A 19,907-nucleotide genomic window follows, 5' to 3' on the forward strand; every position below is an offset into this window, starting at 1 on the left:
ATATATAATATGATAAATGTCATTGATATAGATTGATATACTTTTTAGAGAAAATGACAATACCCCAAGATTGTATATGAGAAATTTTAAATTTTTTGAGTGTTATGATATTTTTTAAAATAATAACATATTAATTAGATTTTTTATTATTTTATTTTTTAAAAACTAAATCATACAATATTTAATACACGATATAAAAAATTAATTTTTTGATATATAATATAATACATGATTCAATTACGATGTTTGGTGTTCCTTGAAGATTATTTCTTTTTGTTTCATTTCTTCTATTTCTTTTTTGGACATGAAAGATGTAGATGAAAGAGGAGGCATTATTGCATATTCTCTTGCAAATAAAGAGACAAGAAATTATAACTTGCCAACGTGTTCCACAAATTCTTACTGTGCTCCTAGAGCCAGAATTTGGCCTTACGTCATGAAGACTTACAATGCACATGTAAGATTCCTTTATTCGAATTTACTTTTTTTTTACCTTGGAAAATTTCCTACTTAGATATTCCTAACTTGTACGAAAATTTGATTTCTAGATTGGGAAGAAGACTCATCCATGGCTTTATGCTGCTTCTCTTGTTTCCGGTCTGAGTGCTTCCCACAGTAATTATAGAGGAGCAGTATTATTTATTCAAATAATAATATATTATAATATAATTAAATATTTTTAAATTAAAGATAAAATAATATCTAATTATATGATAATGTGTTACTATTTAGATATAAAATTGTATACATTATTTGTGTATATGGTTTTATTAATAATAAAATTATATACATAATTTTTATGTATAAATAATAATATGTTATTATATGACTGAAAGTTATTTTATCTTTAATTTTAAATTATATAATTATATAATGACACATAATTGTTTGTGTATATAATACTACTATTTCATTAATTATATAAATATTTTAGCATTATTATATATAATTATAGAGTAATACTATATACATAATTTTTGTATATAACTTTTACATAAATAATAATATATTATTATGTGATTAAATAATTAAAAATAAAAAATAAAATAATACATAACTTATAATAATATATTATTATTTATATATAAAGTTACGTAAAAAAGTTACGTGCGTACTCTTATCGGTAAATATAAGCCTTTTACTTCCTACTAGGGATATGCTTTATGCATATATAAGCCTCAAATTGTGTAACTTTATTCTTAGGTGAATAAAAAAAGTAGCACATGCAATTAACTTATCATGTGCTACTTCACCAAGGGGAGTATGGAGATAACATACAACAAATGGATGGCAAGAGATGGTAATAATTATATGATACGGAGTTAAAACTCTTATTTGATCGAACTTGTGGATTTGACACCCAAAAGACGACTAATTATTAATTAATAACAAACTATTTAATTAACAGATAAATTCGTCATTAACATGTAAATTGATTTGAGGTGTACATAAGAAATATTCCAATTCAAAAATAATAGGGAGAACCAAGAGTTGGTAACGATTTTCGTAATCTCACTATAAAAAAACAATAATTTTCTATTATCGTGAAATAATTTTCTATGATTTCAATAATTCTAATTAAAGTGTATTTATTCTCGTAATATATTGAGAGTGCACGTTCTTCTAATAATGGCAATCATTAGAAGTCAAGATAATGCAGTCAACTTATTTTGTAACCCTAGCTTCTCTCCTCGTAAATTCAATATCGTTGTACCAAGGTTGAGGGCACCAAATAAACACCAATGCCTATCTTATATTTCAGCAACAACATTGTTCTCTTATAACTTTTTTTTCCATAACATAAAGCTTTTACCAATGCCTCATAGCAAAAGAAGGACTAGATCAACCACTGCCAATAGTCAAGCCATCAAGATTAATCTCAGTCACGATTCCCACCCGTTAAGATCAATCAACCATATCATTAAAGAACGACCTATTCTAGTAGCCAGGGACAACAAACCAAGGTTCCCAAGATAGCGACACAAACTAGTTGACCTTACTAGTACCATCTAATAAGTGCTAATCAATAATTTGAAAATCAAATCGGATCGATCGATTTAATTGGTTGAACTATGAATTAACACCAAGTTTAATTCGATTAATATAAAAAATCAATTTTGTTATTAACTCAATCAAACCCAATCAAAAACTTGGTTTGACTAGATGAACGGGTCAAAAACAGGGTTTGATTAGATTTGACTTTTGAATTTTTTTAAATTTTAATTATTTTTGAAAATTTTGATTATTTTTTATTTTTTTATTATTCTCCAGTTAAACCAATCGAATCATGAACTAATGAGACAGTTGGTTTGATTTTAAAAAGATTGGCACTAATCTAACAATTGGATAACATTGCCTCAACAACACCAATCGATGGATCAAGACCCCAGCTTTAGTAGAGGAGGCCAATCAATTGTCAACTATCAGCCACAGTATGAAATAGATCCTGTAAAAGAGCATTAATCATCCTAGTTTGCTTGTAATTTACATGCTCCAAATGCACAAGCGTATCACTTCTCAGCTCCCTGGCCAAATCAAAGTTATACTTGTAGGAAGTATTACAATGGCTTCTCAATCAACAATCGACACCCAAGAAATGACTAGTTGTCAACCAACAAAAAATTGTTCAATCAACAAATAGATTCGTCACTAGCTTGCGAATTGATTCAAGGTGTAGATAAGAAACATTCCAATTCAAAAAACAATGGGGGAACGAGAGCTGACAGTTACCATCATTTTCACAATCTAACCATCAATAAATAACAATTTTTTATTATCGTAAAATCATTTTTCGTAATTTTAATAATTATAATTAAAGTATAATTATTCTCCTATTATATTAAGAACACACATTCATCCAATAATGGCTCTCATTAAAAATTGTGATATTATAATTAACTTATTTTGTTATCCTAGCATCTCTTCTTATAAATTTAATATTGTAGAGAGGTTGGGAGCATCAAACAAGCACCCATAACTATTAACAATCTAATTGTAATTATGTTGTTATTCTCTCAAAGATCATTCGATAACATAATTGTGGATATATGCTCTTGATTCACCAACAAACTATAAAAATCTTTGTGTTTTTACCTTCTTGCACTGAATCCGACTCTTGTCTAGTGTATTTCGTGTTGGTGTTAATCTCATTACCAACAATTTGATCCTGAAAGAAGAGCCCCTGATAAACCATCTTATATTCCAGCAAGAATATTTTTCTCTCTTTAACTTTTTCTATAATATAAATCTTTTTCGATGCCTCATGGCAAAAGGACTAGATCAACCATCGCCAACAGTCAGGCCACCAAGAGTAGTCCCAGTCACAACTCCCAACCTTGGGATCACTCAACCATCACAGAAGAACAACCTGCTCTAGTAACAAGGGGCAACAACCCCTGAACTCTAAGATGGCGACACAACTAACTGACCTGAGTAGTACCACCTAATAAGTGCTAATCAAGCAAATGGATAATGTTGCCCGATAACATCAATCAGTCGATTAAGACCTTGTTCTCAGAAGGATCATGCCAAACGTGAGAGTCCTAAACATTGGTTAGCTCATTCCTAACTGGGAAGGTCCATGTAAGATAGCCAAGATATTGCAGCCATGAACCAACAAATTGAAGCTACTAGACTAACAGAGATCCCAAGAGCATGGAATGTAGAACATCTATAGCCTTACTACTAGTAAAGCGGTCAACTTGGTCCATGTAAAGTATTGATCTACTCACTCTCAGTTTTTGCTTTGGAGACAACTCAAAAACTTAGGGCAAAAGGCAATAGCATCCAAGCCAAAGTACGTCAGTGTGTAGTCAACAAATTTGTAAAGTCAATGGCTATCCAAACTTAACAATCATTATCTTTGAAAAAATAAGAATACTTAATTTCAATTTCAGACTATTTTCCTTGGATTGTGCAATCTAAAAATCAGAAAAACACCTCATGTCTCGGTTGTCACATGTCACTTGAATGCTTCGCCAAACCACACAATCTCATTCGACTATCCATGCTAGCTGTGTTTGTCACAATATCAGAATAATGACATTAAGACTTTGCCTAAAAAAATAATGACTGATAAAAAAAAAAAGACAAAAAGTGAAGAAATCTTTAACAAGAAGAATTTTTAAATCCTACTTCAAAAACTCACTAGTATGATAATGGGATAAAAATTGTTACAAATGGACTCTAATAATAGTTATCCCCTCACACATCTAAAAAGAACCCCGTCTTGGTCGTTCTTCAGCAACATTCACTCTAATTGCCCTTCCATCCAAACTCTGCAAAGAAAAAATCATGCCATTTGTTAGTAAAAGAAAATCAAGAATTGAGACCCCACAGGAACACAAAGTTAGGAGCTAGACTTGATCAACATTGAGCTGATGTCTTCCAGAGGAGAAGTTAAAATGAAGGAAAAAACAGTTATGAGAACACTGAACTCCAATAATAAACTTATGTGAATTCTGTTGACCCACTCATCTGAAAGAGTATCCAAACTGTTCATATAAACTCCTTCACCCTTCAAAACGACTTCCTTAAATGATATCCACAAGATAACTAACACATATTTTGTTTCAACATAGCAGTGAGACTAACAGATCTGCATAAAGAGGACAATAAAAAGATTCATTTGTCTGTATAAAACAGAACACAAATCTTACCTGTCCATCAAGGGCAGCAATGGCATCATTCACTTCTGTCTCACTAGACATAGTAACAAAGCCAAACCCACGTGAACGTCCTGTTTCCCGATCAGAAACTACCCTGGCATTCACCACCTTTCCATATTCACTGAAGACCTGCTCCAAACGTGCATCATCTACTTGCCATGGCAGGTTACCAACATAGATTCTGTTAGTAGTTTCATACAATCGAGGTCTTGGTGGCTGTGACCCCCTAGAAGCAGCCTTGTTTACAGTTAAAAGTCTTCCATTTAAATCCTGTACAAGAAAACCAAGGCAATAGCAAAATCATGAGTCAGACTGATACTGATAAAAATAAATGAGAGACTAATTTAATAATTGATAAGAAATGCCCTCTCCCCTCTCCTTCAGTATGCATTGAGAGAGATAATTTCATGTCTATTTGCATGGGGCCCATATTAGGAGGAGTTCCCTTTCAAACCTAGTGGCACCACTGAAAACATAACAACCTACACTTAAGAGTTATCAATGAAACTATATATCATTCCATAATCTCTACTAATTATTTCGTATAAATGTTTTATCTATATATCAACCACTTGCTTTCATGGCAAGTTGTTCTAGTCTTGAGGGGAAACAATATATAAACTATTTTTAGTGAGCTATTAGAATGAGGGGATCAATTTAATTGAACTTCCCTCAGAATTTTGAGGCCCTGACAAAGATATTTACTTCAAAAGAGTATGTCCTCCCCTATCTAACTAGTATGAATTATGAAAATAAACTAAGAAAGCCTCAATAAAATGTAAGCAAAGCAATAGTTTAATTGAGGTTATTATGTGCTAAGGATTCAGAATAGATAGCCTTAACAATCAGGGAACCTCTCAACTAAAACTTTGACCTAAGGAAGAATGAATCAAAAGTGTTTGGCGACTGGAAAATTGCATAGTTGGAACTAAAGAAATCAAAATACAACCATTCTGACTTTTAACATCACATATTGCTAGGAACAGAATTCATAAATGTATTGATGGAAAAGGGAAAGGAAAAGAAGAAACTCACATAACGGTGAAACATCTCCACAGCTTTCTCGGCTTCTTCAACGGTACTCATTGTTACGAAACCAAATCCTCTACTCTGATCAGTCTCCCTATTATAAATAACCTTAAGAAAAACACCACAAAAAAAATCAGAAACCCTTATAAGAAACTAAAAAAATGAAATCCCTTCCTACAGTTAAAAAATTAAAAAAAAAAACATAAACTTTGTACCTCAGAAATCTCGACAACACCAGCCTGGTTAAAGAGCTGAGCCAGACTTTCACTATCAATATCATAACGTAAATTACCCACAAATAACTTAGCCTCTTCAGGTGGCTCTTTATACTCCTCTTCTTCACTCCCTCCATCGAAACTCTCTTCACCATAAACAGAACCCTCAATATTTTGATTATCCCAACTCATATTCTCTTCTTCTTCTTCCTGCTGCGCCCAATCTGAAGTTTGAGCCACGAATGGGATTATGTGTAAAGAAGATAACTTTTTGGAGGTTTGGACCGACCCCCATGAAGGTAAAACAGCTGACAGAGAGAGGTTTATGGGTTTTTTAGATGAAAATGAAAGAAATGGGTTTTGGGTTTTAGTGAAAAGGGTTGTTGGTGAAGAAGTCAAAAAGATTTTAGCCATTGGGAAATGCTTTGAAAGCGGAGTGGCAGAAGAAAAAGACATGTTCATCTCGCTTGTTCCTTCAGACCTTGAGAGACCTGGCGAGAAATGATAACCGATATGGGGTGTTGTAGAATAGGTTATTTAGAAACGGTGTCGTTTGACGCCTAAAAGAAATTCAATATTTTAGTATAGCTTATTTGTTTCTTTATAACAAAAATTCTCCCTTTTTAAAAAATTTTAATCAAGGCCAAAGAACTATTTCCCACCCAAGTTTTACTCAAATCTCAAAAATACATATGTAATAGTTAAAAAATCTAAACAGTCATCCATGGGCTAACAAATTTTCCAATTATAAATAAGAGTAAAATTGTTATTTTACCACTAAACACTAAAACTCTAAAAATTAATATCATTTCCCCCTTAGCTTTAAAAACTAATATTTCACTTCATTCACAAAGTTTGAAAAGTTAATATTTCACCTTTAAGTTTTGTTTCCTTTCTTCAGTCGACGATTGACACTTTTCATATATCTTCTAGATCCGATCACGAAGAGTGACAAAGAACGACCACCCACCATCATGAAGGACAACGCTTTATAATCCTTAATCACATCATCCGCACGATGAAGCGTTGTCTTTCGTTACGTCTTCCCAATTTGGATGAAGAAGAGTCGTCCTTTATTGGAGATGAAACTTAGAAATGAAGGAGGAAAGTGAATTTTTCAAAACTTAATCATGAAAAAAAATTATTAGTTTTCTAAACTAAAAAATGAATAAATGATATAATTTTTTACGGTTTTAGGGTTTAGTGATAAAATAATTATTTTACCTTTATCTTTAACTAAAAATACTTATATGAGTTAACCGATAGGTAATTATTTAAGTTTTTTAACTATTACGAATATGTTTTTTAAGATTAGATTAAAACTTGGATGAAAAATAATCCTTTCACCTTTTATCAATTTAAGATCATAATAATTTTTTTGTTTTTCCTCGTGAACTGGTAGATAGATAACAAAAGTAATCTACTTTACAAATCACTTTTACGTCATAAACAGAGTGATTAAATTTTATTATTCATATGCAGGCTTAAAGTTCTTGTAAGCGATGGCGATTTTTCCTCTGCAACACCACCGGTCTCCGGTAATTTTCTAATAATTTCTGGTTGGGTGAATTCCTCGACACATCAAAAATACTGCACAACCAATGTACCCGATTTTATGCAGTCCCTTCTCTCCGCCTACTGATGGCATTCTCATAAAACATTCTCTTCCTAAAGCTCCCAATGAATATTCCTCCTGGTTTCAGCACTCGAAACACTTCTGAAAACTCCTGGAATGGTAATTATATTTGCCAAACTATGCATTTCAAGATTTAATTCTTGAAAACTGCCCATCCTGGGGCTAAGTTCTTGATCCCGATTAAGATCCCTTCACAAAAAAAGTAGTCCAGCTGAAGGCTCTTATTGAGCTCTTGTGCGTTGAGTCCATGCCCAACTACTCTTTTGAGCATGACTTGTTTAGATAGATAGCTGATCCATGAGCTCATGAGGTCAGGAACCTCCAAACCAGGCCTCAACCTTTACCGGGGAAGATTGGTCAGGAAATGAAGCCGTCACCATGTCAGAAGTAGGACCACAATTGGTTAATTTAAATGGGTCAAAATTGCTCAAAATGGACTAAATATAGCGAGGCCCAATGTAATCCTTTAACCTATATTTGGAGCCACTTTTTTTCCCATACGTAAAACTAAATGGGGTTGATTTGTGAACACAATACGGAAGCACAATACGCAAATAAATCGAGTTCGAATTGAATAAAATCATTTCATGCAAAATATAAAGTATACAACAAAAGTAATTAAACGACTAAAAAATAAATATGATAAAATTTTTACATATTTTAACTATAACTATAACCTACATCCACAGAATTTAGTCTAAATAAGATTTTAGTTCAAACAATTAAGGTTATTTAACTAACTGTTAAACTCTTTTGAGAGTCTCTTTACAAAGATCTAAAACTTTCAAAAATATCATGTCGTTTATTTTTCACATATCTCACTCGAGATATAGTTTAAGATCTTTTTAAACTTTTACGATAAATTTCCTTTAGTTTCAAAGGTTAATTAAAAATTCTTTAATCTTCCAAAAGAATTTGTTTGAAGAAACGAACCTGTCATGATTAATTTAAGAGAAAATTAGATGAAATAATCACAATACTAAGGGCAAAAACAAAGAAGAATATGCATTAAGAAAAAGGAAAAATCTTGATTATGAATATATTTTCAAGTGTCTTTTTTCTAAAATGAAATTATATTGGGATAATTATGAATAAAACCAACAAATAAACACCGAAGATAGAATCAAACATTATATAATAAATAATAATAAAAATAACATCAAAATAATGTCATATTAAAATATAAATATCATAATTATGAAAATATAACAATTAATATACTATCATATTTAGAACATAAAATTCGTATTTCAAAATTAAGATCATATAATATTAGGAATTATACATGATTCGTCAAATTGCTTATAAATCATGTATGACATTGTAAATACATAATAAAATAATATTATACGTATTCATTTTTATATATACATATAATATGTTATTAAATAATTAAATATTATTTTATCTTTAATTTAAAATAATCGAATCATTTAATGACATATATCTTTTATATATATATATATATATATATATATATATATATATATATATATATAATTTGTCAGAAATGTGATCAGAAATTTACATGATTTGTCAAATTCATTTACACTTATTTTATAAAAAAAAAAGACGCTGGATTAGTCTATCTTTTTTAAGGAGACAAATGTTACTCAAGTTCAACGAAAGGCCCAAAGCAAAAAGAAGATTAACTATCATGATTTGTGTCCGCCCATACGTGCAAATGCAATTAGAGCTTTTCTTTATAAAAGAAAAAGGTGGAATGTCTTGAATCATTACACTTCCCCACCCGTCCCCGCCGGAGGTGGAGGTTGTGGTGTCTCTTTCACCTTTTCTTTCAAAGAGAAAAATAAGCCGGCAATATCATCCTCATCAAGTCCAACTTCAGGCATGGTACTAAATATCAATAATTTTATCTATAAGTATATATTATCCTTATTTCTCACCATAAATAATCCACAACTCGAAGTACCAGGGAACTCAAGACTTAAAAACTTTAACTTCCCAGTAAATTTGGAATTCATATTCACATTGAATGGGAAAGAGCTAACATGGCCACAAAGTTTAACGTTTGTCTACAAAATGAATAATATCCAACTAGTTAAACCTCTCTTTTGCCTCTCATCAAGGTTCGTATCAAAGATTTAACCACAGAAAGTATTGGAATCAATTTAAACATATCAAACATAACATTTTGTGAATACTGTAAATTCTGTAAATATAAATACGTATACCCAGTTTTGAGTTTGCAACAAAATCTATTCGAATACGGCACAAGGTGTTGACGTCAGTTATTTTTATGATCTCATTTGCCCACGTATTACATTTTTTTGGAAAACAAGAACTATTATGTAATTTCGGTTTTTTGTGTGTAGAGAAGATGTAGAGTAAAAAATCTCCTCTGAAAAATGTTACGTTGATTCTCATATGAGGGAAGACAGTTTTTGGCCTTTAAATAAGAGTCCAACTGTCAATAACTTTCACACTAATTGTCTTTAACAGTTAAAGTAAATCAGATCGAATCGACCTGTCATGGGTAAACCCAGACCCAATAGAAAGCCTTAACCAAAATTTGTGTTTGTTAACTCCAAAAAATAGTTTGATGAGCAAAAGAGTAAGATTTTAAGTATGAAAGTGATTGTAGAGTCGATTACTAGATCTGAAATTTCACTTGTTTAGTACGTTTCATGCGAAAGTTGTGTTTGCTTATTATAACAATAAAACTATTGGTATCCACTTTGAGTACATAAATATACACTTGATACATATTATCAAATGGTTAATGATTTTGAATTAAGAATAAAGTAATACTCATTCATATGATAACACATATAAAATATATACTCATTTGTATACTTAAAGTAAATACACATAACTTTGCTTTATTTTTAATGATGCATGCTCACAAATTTTGGTCGGGTTTCTATTACAAACATCCACATCAAACCCGCTAAAAGCAGAAGAAACTTGATCAAAGTTCATAAATGAAAGAACATTTATTCTGTATTGATTTGGAGAAGCAGGGTTAGAATTTTCTCCAGGTATGTTGCGTCTTTGCTCTCCTTTTAGGGAACCCATGTTACATTATATACTTGCTTTCAAAGCAATGTTACACTGTTCCCTCAGGTGCTTCGGCCAGTGATTCAAACTGGCGCACGTAAGATGGGAAAACTTGGAGACATCGAGGGGCGTTTGGTATTGAGAATGTTTTATTGACAAAATTAAAAAATTATTTTAAAAATAGATTATTTTGAAAATTATTGGATATAAATTATTACTATATTTGATAAATTTTAATAAAAATGATAAATATAAACAATTATAATATTTAATTATAAGAAAAAAAGAATACTACTATATTTTTTAATTAAATATTTTTTTATGTTATTTATTATATTAATTAAAAATGAGATTATTTAAACTAAAAAAAATTAATACATAAGATTATAATTATAATAAAATCAAGATTATCTTAATAATCTTTTAATATCTTTTATATTACCTATCATATCATTATTAATAATAAAATATTGTTAAAATCTTTTATTATTTATAAACTAAAAAATTATATAAATAATAAAAAATAGATTATCAAACGAACCAAACACTCCCAAAGGGCCACATATATTCAGCTGTAGGTGAAAAGATATTTGGATTCAAAAGCACAATAAATTTATGCCTTATTATAAAAATTATGCATCACATCTTTTAATTAAAGGAATAAACAAGAATTTATTGGATATAATGGTAGATTCATTGTAACGTGAATACAAATCAAATCCCACATTGAATAAAAAACATAAGTAAAATTTGACTAAATAGGGTATTCCAAGTTAAAGAAATTGTTAAAATTAGAACACTCATTTTAGGTATGGAATCAAGAATTAAAGTTCGAAACAAGCATTCCAACTTTGGAACCGATTGTTTCGGAGTAGAACAACTTGAAACCTTCTAAAACTGTTTGTTGGAATGAACTTGTTCTTGAATTTTCTATATGGAATGGACATTCCACGAACTTCGCTTGCATAGAGAATAGGAATTCCATTAATGGACATTCCATGAACTTTGCCAACATATGGAACAGATATTCCATTTATAGAGCGAACATTTCATGAATTTTGCAGGCTTATGGAACCGATATTTCATTCGTGGAATGAACCTTCCATGTAATCTGCTCCTCTTGAATAGGAAAAACAGTGAGCCTTCCAATAGGAAAACTCATAAACAATTTACACTCATTATTTTCGATTGAAAGGACAATTCAAGACACAAGCTAAGGTTAGTTAAGGTCTCAACAATAAGAGTTAATGAAATTATTTATATAATGGGCTTGTAGACTATACCTTGGTTGGGAATAAGTCTTTTGGCCTATATAATGCAGATAATTTACAGAAATTATTTATCTTTCATTAAGAGCCTACTCAAAATATTACCCTAAACATACCTTACTAATTAAATTTGACAGATATAGATGTTCTCAAGATGGTACAAAAATATATAATACAGAAAATTTACATACGTTATTTTTGTTTCATGAAGGGCCAATTCAAAATATTACCAAAAACGCATGGTTTTTTGTGTTGCTCTCTCCCCTCAATAAAAATTGACAATTTCTTCTTCAAAGATTTACATATATAAATGATATACACACACTGAAGCACAAGATACAAACCTGCTGAATCGTGGATATTTTGCAAACTACGCACAAGAGTAGACAAACTGTAGATTTGTTTAATTACTGCAATGGAAGATCTACTCTTGGTCATTTTATTTCTCTTTATAGTTTTATGTTTCTCTCTTCTTGGTGTCTCGCATTTGTTTGCAAAACAAGAACGCAAAAACTTGCCCTCTGGGAGCATGGGATGGCCCCTCTGTGGAGAGACACTTGCTTTCCTCAGGCCTCATAGATCAAACTCTATGGGGAATTTCATTCAGCAACATTGCTCCAGGTAGTTTTAATGTCATTAAACGTCTTTGTGCTTGATGAGTTTCATGAGGTTAACAAGAATTGAGATTGTGGGTATTGCAGGTACGGAAAAGTTTTCAAGTCTCATCTGTTTGGTTCGCCAGCGATAGTTTCCTGCGACCCGGCGCTCAACTTGTTTATACTTCAGAATGAAGAGAAGCTATTTCAAGCCAACTACCCCAAGCCCATGGTTGACGTTTTGGGAAGATTGTCTCTACTCATTTCGTCTGGAGAACTTCACAAGAAGCTTAGAAATGTTGTTGTCAGTTTCATCACTGCCTCCAAGTCAGCCCCACTGTTTCTTCTTCTTGTAGAGAAGATGTCAGTCTCAATGATGGATTCATGGAAAGAGCGGAGGAAAATTGCCTTCTACAAAGAAGCTAAAAAGGTTCAAGGAAGTTAAAAAAAAAACCAGTTCAGTAATCTTTTATATACACAGATGAATAATATTAGTTTTTTTTTTTTTTTGTGATAAATATAAACACAGTTTACGCTAGATCTTATGGTAAGAAATCTTCTAAGTATTGAGCCAGAAGAACCACTAGCCTTCAAAATACTTGAAGATTTTGAAACTTACATGAAGGGTTTTGTGTCTTTGCCAATATATATCCCTGGGACAGCTTATGCCAAAGCCGTGAAGGTAAACAAATTGCTGCGTACATATATATATAATTAAGCTGTAGTGTTGTTTGTTTGTATTTTATATGAAAAGTTTTATAATGGGTTGCGTTTAGGCTAGAGAGAGACTCTCTTTGACTGTGATGGGGATTATAAGAGAAAGGGAACAAAATATTTCAAGGGACAGGGAAGGAGACTTCTTGGATGTGATTATGGCGAAACAGAGCCTGAGCTATGAAGAGACAGCGAGCGTAGTTTTGGATCTCTTGCTTGGAGGCTATGAGACAACTGCTATACTAATTGCTTTAATTGTTTACTTTCTTGGGCATGCACCCAAAGTTTTTGAACGATTAAAGGTACATTTCTTCCTATGTTTCTTTTCTTGCTATCCTTGTATTGCATAAATACACTGAAGGTTTTTTTTTTTTTTAATTTTTTTGGGATTCTGATACAGGAAGAACACCAAGCAATAAGAAAAAGCAAAGAAGGTGGGAAGCCCTTGAACTGGGAGGATTACCAGAAAATGGAATTCACCTATAATGTAAATATGTATAGAGTCAAGAATAACCTTTTTTTTTTTCAATTTTCATTGCTTACTCAGTTAAACTGACACAGGCTAGTTATATTCACATCCAGGTTATACATGAAGCCATGAGATGTGGAAATGTTGTCAAAATGGTACACCGCAAAGCCGTTAAAGATGTCATATTCAAAGGTTTTGACCTTTGTTGGTTTCATGAAGTTTAATTTTTCTATTGCTTCATAAATATATAACTTTTCTAACATTGTAAAGATATGGTTCAATTTTGCAGACTATTTCATTCCCTCTGGATGGAAAGTTCTTCCCATCTTTACTGCAGCACACTTAGACCCAACTCTTCATGAAAATCCTTCAGAGTTTAATCCTTGGAGATGGACTGTAAGTATAGCCTCCTCTACTCAACAATTCTGCTGTCCTTAATTTGTTCAATTCTTTAATCTATTCCAATTGTTTTTGAAATGTATTGATCACAGGATCATAAAGAAATGAGCAGAAAGGTGATGCCATTTGGTGGAGGACTGCGATTCTGCCCAGGAGCAGAATTGGCTAAAGTAGAAATCTCTCTTTTCCTTCATCATCTTGTCCTGAATTATAGGTAAAATGTCAGCAACCTGCTAGCCCTCTTTTGATTATGACTGCATCTGCATCCCAGTTAGGAACCCGCATAATTACTGCTGATTATATTTCAATGCTATTTTTATATTCATGCATTCAATTAAATTTTCATTGAAAATTTAATATTAATATGGTGTGTGTGTGGGTTCTTGAACCTGCAGGTGGAAAATAAAAGATGATGATGATTTCCCAGTTGCCTATCCTTATGTAGGATTCCCAAGAGGCCTGGTTTTGGATATTGAAGGAACAGAAGAGTTAGTGGGAAATAAAAACTGATTTGATTGGGCTTCATGAGCACAGTAGGCCATGGTGTTCTTATAGGTAGCAACATAAAAGTAGGTTTAAAATTTAATTATTTAGCTCTTTACCTCCTCTTTAGGGGGAAGAGACGGGTGGAGTTTCATGATTTTATATGCCCGTAAAGGATTTTTTTTTTTTTTTTTGAAATGCTATTGGCATATCCATCCAGAATACCATCTGTGAAAAAAACATCTCTTTTCTCTCTTATTGAATTATGAAACATCAAACTCAGACCTGAAAGGAACAACAAACTGATTTCGTTGTTTCAGGTCTGAATTTAGAAGCAAGTCCGTCTTGGGAAATTAGACTTTTTGCTGCTGAACCTCAAAAAGCTAGCTATTTTCCAGGTTTCACCTGACGTTTTCTTTTATTTCCATATTACTTTCTATAGTACCAAACATAAAGGCTTTAAGCATCTACAGCAGCTTTCTGATTTTTATTACGTGGAGGTTCTTGCCTACCAGAGAGGTGGAATCTGAATTCAGAAACTCATGAATCAATAAGGATGCTGATCAAGAATAATGGCTTAGTAATTGAAAACTCAAGAGATCTATAAAACCCCGAATCCAGAACAGATTTCCCTACATTGTTTTACCAATCATAAATCAAACTTCACAATATTGAATCCTAATCTTAGAATTATCATCTAACATACTATATAAAAAAAAAATCACATTGAGATCTTTAATCTCTCGTTTGGGGTGTACTTCTTTCCAAGTTTTTATCACAGTGGGTTATATAAAATCAACATACTAGCTATATTATAATTAAAGATTATGAGTGTGTATACTCTAGTTTGATACTGTTTGAAAGTTTTTTCGAATCATACTGAAAAAAATGGTATGAAAAACTTTTAAACCAAACCAAATTAAAAAAATATAGTTTCGTCTTATTTTGATTATATTTTAAACTTTTTTTATTTAATAAAATTAATTGAATTATAATTTTTAAAACATAATATAAACATATAAAATAAATATAAAATATCTATATAATACACATGTAAAAAAAAGATAAAATAAATATAAAAAAATAAGTTGTACATTTAATTGTTTATTGAAAAATTATATCAAATATAATTATATATTTATTTTAGAAAAATACAGTTTACGATTTAATTCAGTTTAAAAATCATCTAAATTGTAATCCAAATTGAAAAAAATAGTTTAAAATTTTTTCAATATAAACCAAATCAAACCATAATTTTTAAAATATTCGAATCGATTTTATGATTTAAACCGAATTATACATATCTCTATTAAACATAAATCTTCAAATTGGAACATTATGAAGAGTTAGGAAACTGCAAATGAAATTAATGGAAACTGCATTCTGTGACTCACATATTTAATATAACGGCATTGAATATATGAATTGTATATCAAAAATGGATATAATAGGTACTCAATGAAACGTGTCGACTTCAACTCTCCTACTGTCTTCTTGATGAGGCAATCTAATAAATCGGCCAAGGTGAAACTGGGGAACCTCGACATTTCAGCAGGCACACAAGTCTTCTTGGCCTTAACCTTCTGCACATCATGACACTAATTTATGGGGAGAAGATGCTAATAACTTCAATCCGTCGACGTTTAATGAATCCAAAATCTCCGTCAGTCAGAACCTTGCCATGGTCGAGGCAAAAGTGGGTCCATCAATTATTGTCCCTTCAACCCCAGTCCGGTGCTCCCATCCTCCTTAGAAAGATTCAGAATTGAAAATTTGCCAGGAAATGCATGTAGCTTTTGGAAGTCCAAGCATCAAAGCCAGGAATTAAGGTGCATTCTGGAGTGCTTCCATTTTGACGTCTTTTTAAAAGAAATATAATAATTTTCTAAAAAATATAATAATGAAAATTTGTTAATATGACACATACATAATGGGCTTCTTGCTGTAATGGGCCACCAAAGTTTGGACAAGCCGACCCATGGGCCAATACCCGAAGGCCCAATCGGAAAATGGACCTGATTAGTGAAGAGCTTTAAAGTTGTCACAATAAATATAATAGCCAATAAAAGGAGCAAAGCAGACTGTGTAAAACGTAGCTCTTTTTCTTTTTCGTCTCTCTGTCCTCGCAACGAAACTTGGGGATTCAGCCAACTCGATTGATTTGTCATTCTCAGTTCATATCGGTCAGTGATCTTAAGTAATTCAGTTTTCACTAAACTTATCCTAATATTCGATTGTTCAGTGTGAATTTGTCTCAGGTAGTCTGTAATTTTATTTTTGTATAATTTCGATTAGGTTCTGTGCTCTGTGTCTGTATTTTTATCAAGTTAAGATCAGATTTAACTGTCATTGGACAAAAGATGTTATAAATTAACCCTCTTTATTTGAAATAAAAGGGTATTTGTTTCTGAGTAGCATCTGATAGCGAGATTTCCTTTTAAATCCAGCTAAGTATTGATCGTTTTAATGGAAGAATTGAACTTGTTATGAATGTAATGTAGAAATTTAAGATGGAATAGGAAGAACTTGTTTCATGGGCTTTATTTTTCCTTTTCTTATGTTTTATGTTTTCCGAAGATTTGAAGGGTTTGCAGGGACCCGAGTCTGAAATTCGTTTTAACTGATCAAGTTTTGGGGATTTTCAGATTATAAAAAGAAAAAAAAATGAAATGATATAGTGTCTCTGTCTCAAGGGTTTGAAAGACTATCGTGCATGAATTGCATGGAATTGATTCGACTATCATATACTTTAATCATCACCTATTTTATCAGTGAGGGTGTTTTTACTGTGTTATGGAGTCTACTTGTAATATTAGCAATTATGTTCTGCCCTCTTTGGTTATTTCTGTTGCTCAAGGATCCTTGGGTTTGTATTTTGGTGTACTGGTGATGTGAGAAACTTTATTACTTATTTATGCAGGTTGAGGTTTAAAATGTCAAAGTCAGCTGTAGATGTTCCTTTCCAGGGTGGATTCAATTTTGATCTATGCAGAAGAAATGATATGCTTTCAAAGAAGGGTGTTAAACCTCCCTCTTACCGGAAGACGGGGACAACTATTGTTGGGTTGATTTTCCAGGTATGAACCACAATTTATTTTTATTTGTCATGTGCATATTAGTTTCTCAATTTTATGTAAAGTTGAATTCTCAATTTCTTTATATATGGGCTTGAATAAAGCTAAACTTGATGCTAATTGCACTGAACTACTTATCCCAACTGATAACTCTCCTGTTTATTTTTTATTTTTTATAAAGTGTGGAGAAACTTTTCTATTATTAGTGCTGGAAGTTGGGGTGCTTTTTTACTTTTTGAAACTTCATTTGTATTATTCTGTTGTCATCATTTTTAGGTTTGTGTTATCACTATTCATCTCTTGTTAACTTTTTCATAGGATGGAGTCATTCTTGGGGCAGATACCAGAGCAACTGAAGGGCCCATAGTTTGTGATAAGAACTGTGAGAAAATTCATTACATGGCACCAAACATATATTGCTGTGGAGCAGGAACTGCTGCTGATACAGAGGCTGTAACTGGTATATTTGGGGGAATGTGTTTAGGGATTTCCATATGTACTGCTGAGTGCCTTTTTATTTTTGGATATTTAAAATATAAAATAGTTTTTGTAAAGAGCAATGCTATGTGTATCCATTTTTGGTACACAATTCATGTACACAGTGATGTCTCATCATGTAATTAGGTGATTTTAAAACATGTCATCATATGATAAAGAAACATTCAATCACATGATAACACCTCATCTATATATACAAATTGTGTACCAAAAATGAGTATACATAGTTTTATTGTTTTGTAAATGTTACTGTGTGTCCTTATTTTTCATTTATATGTTACTATAGCTAATTTGTGGTAAAACATTGTCATCTCCCTAGACATGGTCAGCTCCCAGCTGCAATTACATCGTTACCATACTGGTCGAGAGTCAAGGGTTGTTACTGCACTGACCCTTCTCAAGAAGCACCTTTTCAAGTTAAGTTATTATAATCTGTGTTATTAGTTACATATCTTTGGATAGTCTTTTAAGAGTGTATGATTCTGATTGTTAGATTTTTTTATCCAGCTATCAAGGCTATGTCCAAGCTGCACTAGTGCTTGGTGGAGTTGATTGCACTGGACCTCATCTGCATACTGTTAGTTTTAATTCTCTTTCAGAAATAACAGTGATTTTTTTTTAATTTGCATATATAATAACTTGATTATTCACTCATTTTTGTGGCTGATTTTGTAGATATATCCTCATGGATCAACTGACACATTGCCATTTGCTACAATGGGGTCTGGTTCTCTTGCTGCTATGGCCATATTTGAATCTAAATACAAAGAAGGCCTAACTGTAAGTTTGCTATTTATATATGGAACCTTTTGATGTGTGTATGCGTGGTGTTATGTTAATGTGGGTGTGAAGAATTCAAGAATTTCATAATTCTTTGCCTAAATTGCTTGCAAACATCATTAGTACTTTGTTATTCTCTGCCAACATATACACTTAGATGGTGAATTGAATTGTCTGTGAGACCGCATCTATGGTAGAACAAACAACTAAGACCCTTGTGACATATGAACTTATGTTTATTTAATTATTTTATTTAAATTTTAGCTTGTATCAGTGTTCTGTCTGAGTTGCCAATTTCATTTTTTCTAGAAAGATGAGGGGATAAAGCTTGTAGTTGAGGCAATATGTTCTGGTATATTCAATGACTTGGGAAGTGGAAGCAATGTTGATGTTTGTGTAATAACAAAGGTATGTTGCTACTTTACAGTCTAGTGGATATTTTGAGAACAAAATTGAATCTCATTTTGATGAAATTTCTCCCTTATATTGAATGTTGGCACAGGGGCACAAAGAGTACTTGAGGAACCATCTTTTGCCAAATCCCCGTACTTATGTCAGCCCAAAAGGCTATTCTTTCCCCAAGAAGACTGGTTAGTAATGATTTCCCAATAAGAGTCTATCTAATATTTCAACTTTTTCAAAGGCCCAAGTTTGATTTCACTTCATTTCGTATCTTTTACAGAGGTCCTCTTAACTAAGATTACCCCACTGAAGGAAAAGGTGGAAATCATTGAAGCAGGGGAGGCAATGGAAGAGTGAAAAACCATTGGCCCTAGAAGAGCAAAGGGCTGAAACTATTGTAGTTTACAATTTCCAGATTGAAAGCTCTTTGACCTTTTATTTACATGTTTCTGGATTAGCTTGCCATCTCCAGCTGCACTTATGGATTAGCAAAGAAGTAATTTATGTTTAATTGAGAACTTGATGTTGTATCATGCGTTTCAACTTGAATTCCCATGGAAATTATCAGAAGAAAATTGCTTGAATGAACTTTTAAGAATTTCCTTTTCTATTTTCTTTTCATAAGACCTCTTGAAAAAGGAAAAATCCCTGATTTT

The 19,907-nt window shown here is 31.9% G+C and overlaps 3 protein-coding genes across 4 annotated transcripts; 2 read left to right on the plus strand and 1 right to left on the minus strand.

Moving 5' to 3' along the window:
- Positions 1 to 3,807: 3,807 nt before the first annotated feature.
- Positions 3,808 to 6,428, minus strand: LOC123222470 (28 kDa ribonucleoprotein, chloroplastic-like). Of its 2 annotated transcripts, XR_006503634.1 has the most exons (5): positions 5,912 to 6,428; positions 5,703 to 5,804; positions 4,659 to 4,937; positions 4,148 to 4,277; positions 3,808 to 4,013 (listed from the first exon to the last, which is right to left on the minus strand). XR_006503634.1 is itself a non-coding variant. In XM_044645254.1 (4 exons), the coding sequence occupies exons 1-4, from the start codon at positions 6,371 to 6,373 to the stop codon at positions 4,212 to 4,214; spliced, it is 909 nt and encodes a 302-aa protein (XP_044501189.1). In that variant the 5' UTR covers positions 6,374 to 6,428; the 3' UTR covers positions 3,808 to 4,211. The 2 variants fall into 2 exon arrangements, 1 of the variants encoding a protein (XP_044501189.1); XM_044645254.1 differs by having other exon boundaries at positions 3,808 to 4,277.
- Positions 6,429 to 12,196: 5,768 nt separating this feature from the next.
- On the plus strand, positions 12,197 to 14,913 carry LOC123222469 (cytochrome P450 724B1). The gene is made up of 9 exons (XM_044645253.1): positions 12,197 to 12,457; positions 12,538 to 12,862; positions 12,962 to 13,114; positions 13,209 to 13,448; positions 13,547 to 13,633; positions 13,729 to 13,807; positions 13,905 to 14,011; positions 14,107 to 14,228; positions 14,410 to 14,913. Exons 1-9 carry the CDS (start codon positions 12,252 to 12,254, stop codon positions 14,522 to 14,524), a joined length of 1,434 nt encoding a protein of 477 aa, XP_044501188.1. The 5' UTR covers positions 12,197 to 12,251; the 3' UTR covers positions 14,525 to 14,913.
- Positions 14,914 to 16,564: 1,651 nt separating this feature from the next.
- Positions 16,565 to 19,861, plus strand: LOC123222541 (proteasome subunit beta type-7-B). The gene is made up of 9 exons (XM_044645382.1): positions 16,565 to 16,680; positions 17,418 to 17,574; positions 17,890 to 18,031; positions 18,389 to 18,485; positions 18,577 to 18,646; positions 18,745 to 18,849; positions 19,159 to 19,257; positions 19,352 to 19,439; positions 19,532 to 19,861. Exons 2-9 carry the CDS (start codon positions 17,431 to 17,433, stop codon positions 19,606 to 19,608), a joined length of 822 nt encoding a protein of 273 aa, XP_044501317.1. The 5' UTR covers positions 16,565 to 16,680; positions 17,418 to 17,430; the 3' UTR covers positions 19,609 to 19,861.
- The last annotated feature ends 46 nt before the right edge of the window (positions 19,862 to 19,907 follow it).

This window comes from Mangifera indica, chromosome 8 (genome assembly GCF_011075055.1).
Source record: "Mangifera indica cultivar Alphonso chromosome 8, CATAS_Mindica_2.1, whole genome shotgun sequence".
In the NCBI taxonomy this organism is placed as follows: domain Eukaryota; kingdom Viridiplantae; phylum Streptophyta; class Magnoliopsida; order Sapindales; family Anacardiaceae; genus Mangifera; species Mangifera indica.

Bases quoted from the DNA above. Each gene is read 5' to 3' on its own strand.
- LOC123222470 (XM_044645254.1), bottom strand. From the start codon at position 6,373: ATGAACATGTCTTTTTCTTCTGCCACTCCGCTTTCAAAGCATTTCCCA. The intron at 5,805-5,911 runs GTACAAAGTTTA...GTTTTTCTTAAG, and splicing joins GTGTTGTCGAGATTTCTGAG to GTTATTTATAATAGGGAGAC. The intron at 4,278-4,658 runs GTAAGATTTGTG...TTTTCTTTGCAG, and splicing joins TTGCTGCCCTTGATGGACAG to AGTTTGGATGGAAGGGCAAT.
- LOC123222469 (XM_044645253.1), top strand. From the start codon at position 12,252: ATGGAAGATCTACTCTTGGTCATTTTATTTCTCTTTATAGTTTTATGT. The intron at 13,808-13,904 runs GTTTTGACCTTT...TCAATTTTGCAG, and splicing joins TAAAGATGTCATATTCAAAG to ACTATTTCATTCCCTCTGGA. The intron at 14,229-14,409 runs GTAAAATGTCAG...TTGAACCTGCAG, and splicing joins CATCTTGTCCTGAATTATAG to GTGGAAAATAAAAGATGATG.
- LOC123222541 (XM_044645382.1), top strand. From the start codon at position 17,431: ATGTCAAAGTCAGCTGTAGATGTTCCTTTCCAGGGTGGATTCAATTTT. The intron at 18,647-18,744 runs GTTAGTTTTAAT...CTGATTTTGTAG, and splicing joins CTGGACCTCATCTGCATACT to ATATATCCTCATGGATCAAC. The intron at 19,258-19,351 runs GTATGTTGCTAC...ATGTTGGCACAG, and splicing joins ATGTTTGTGTAATAACAAAG to GGGCACAAAGAGTACTTGAG.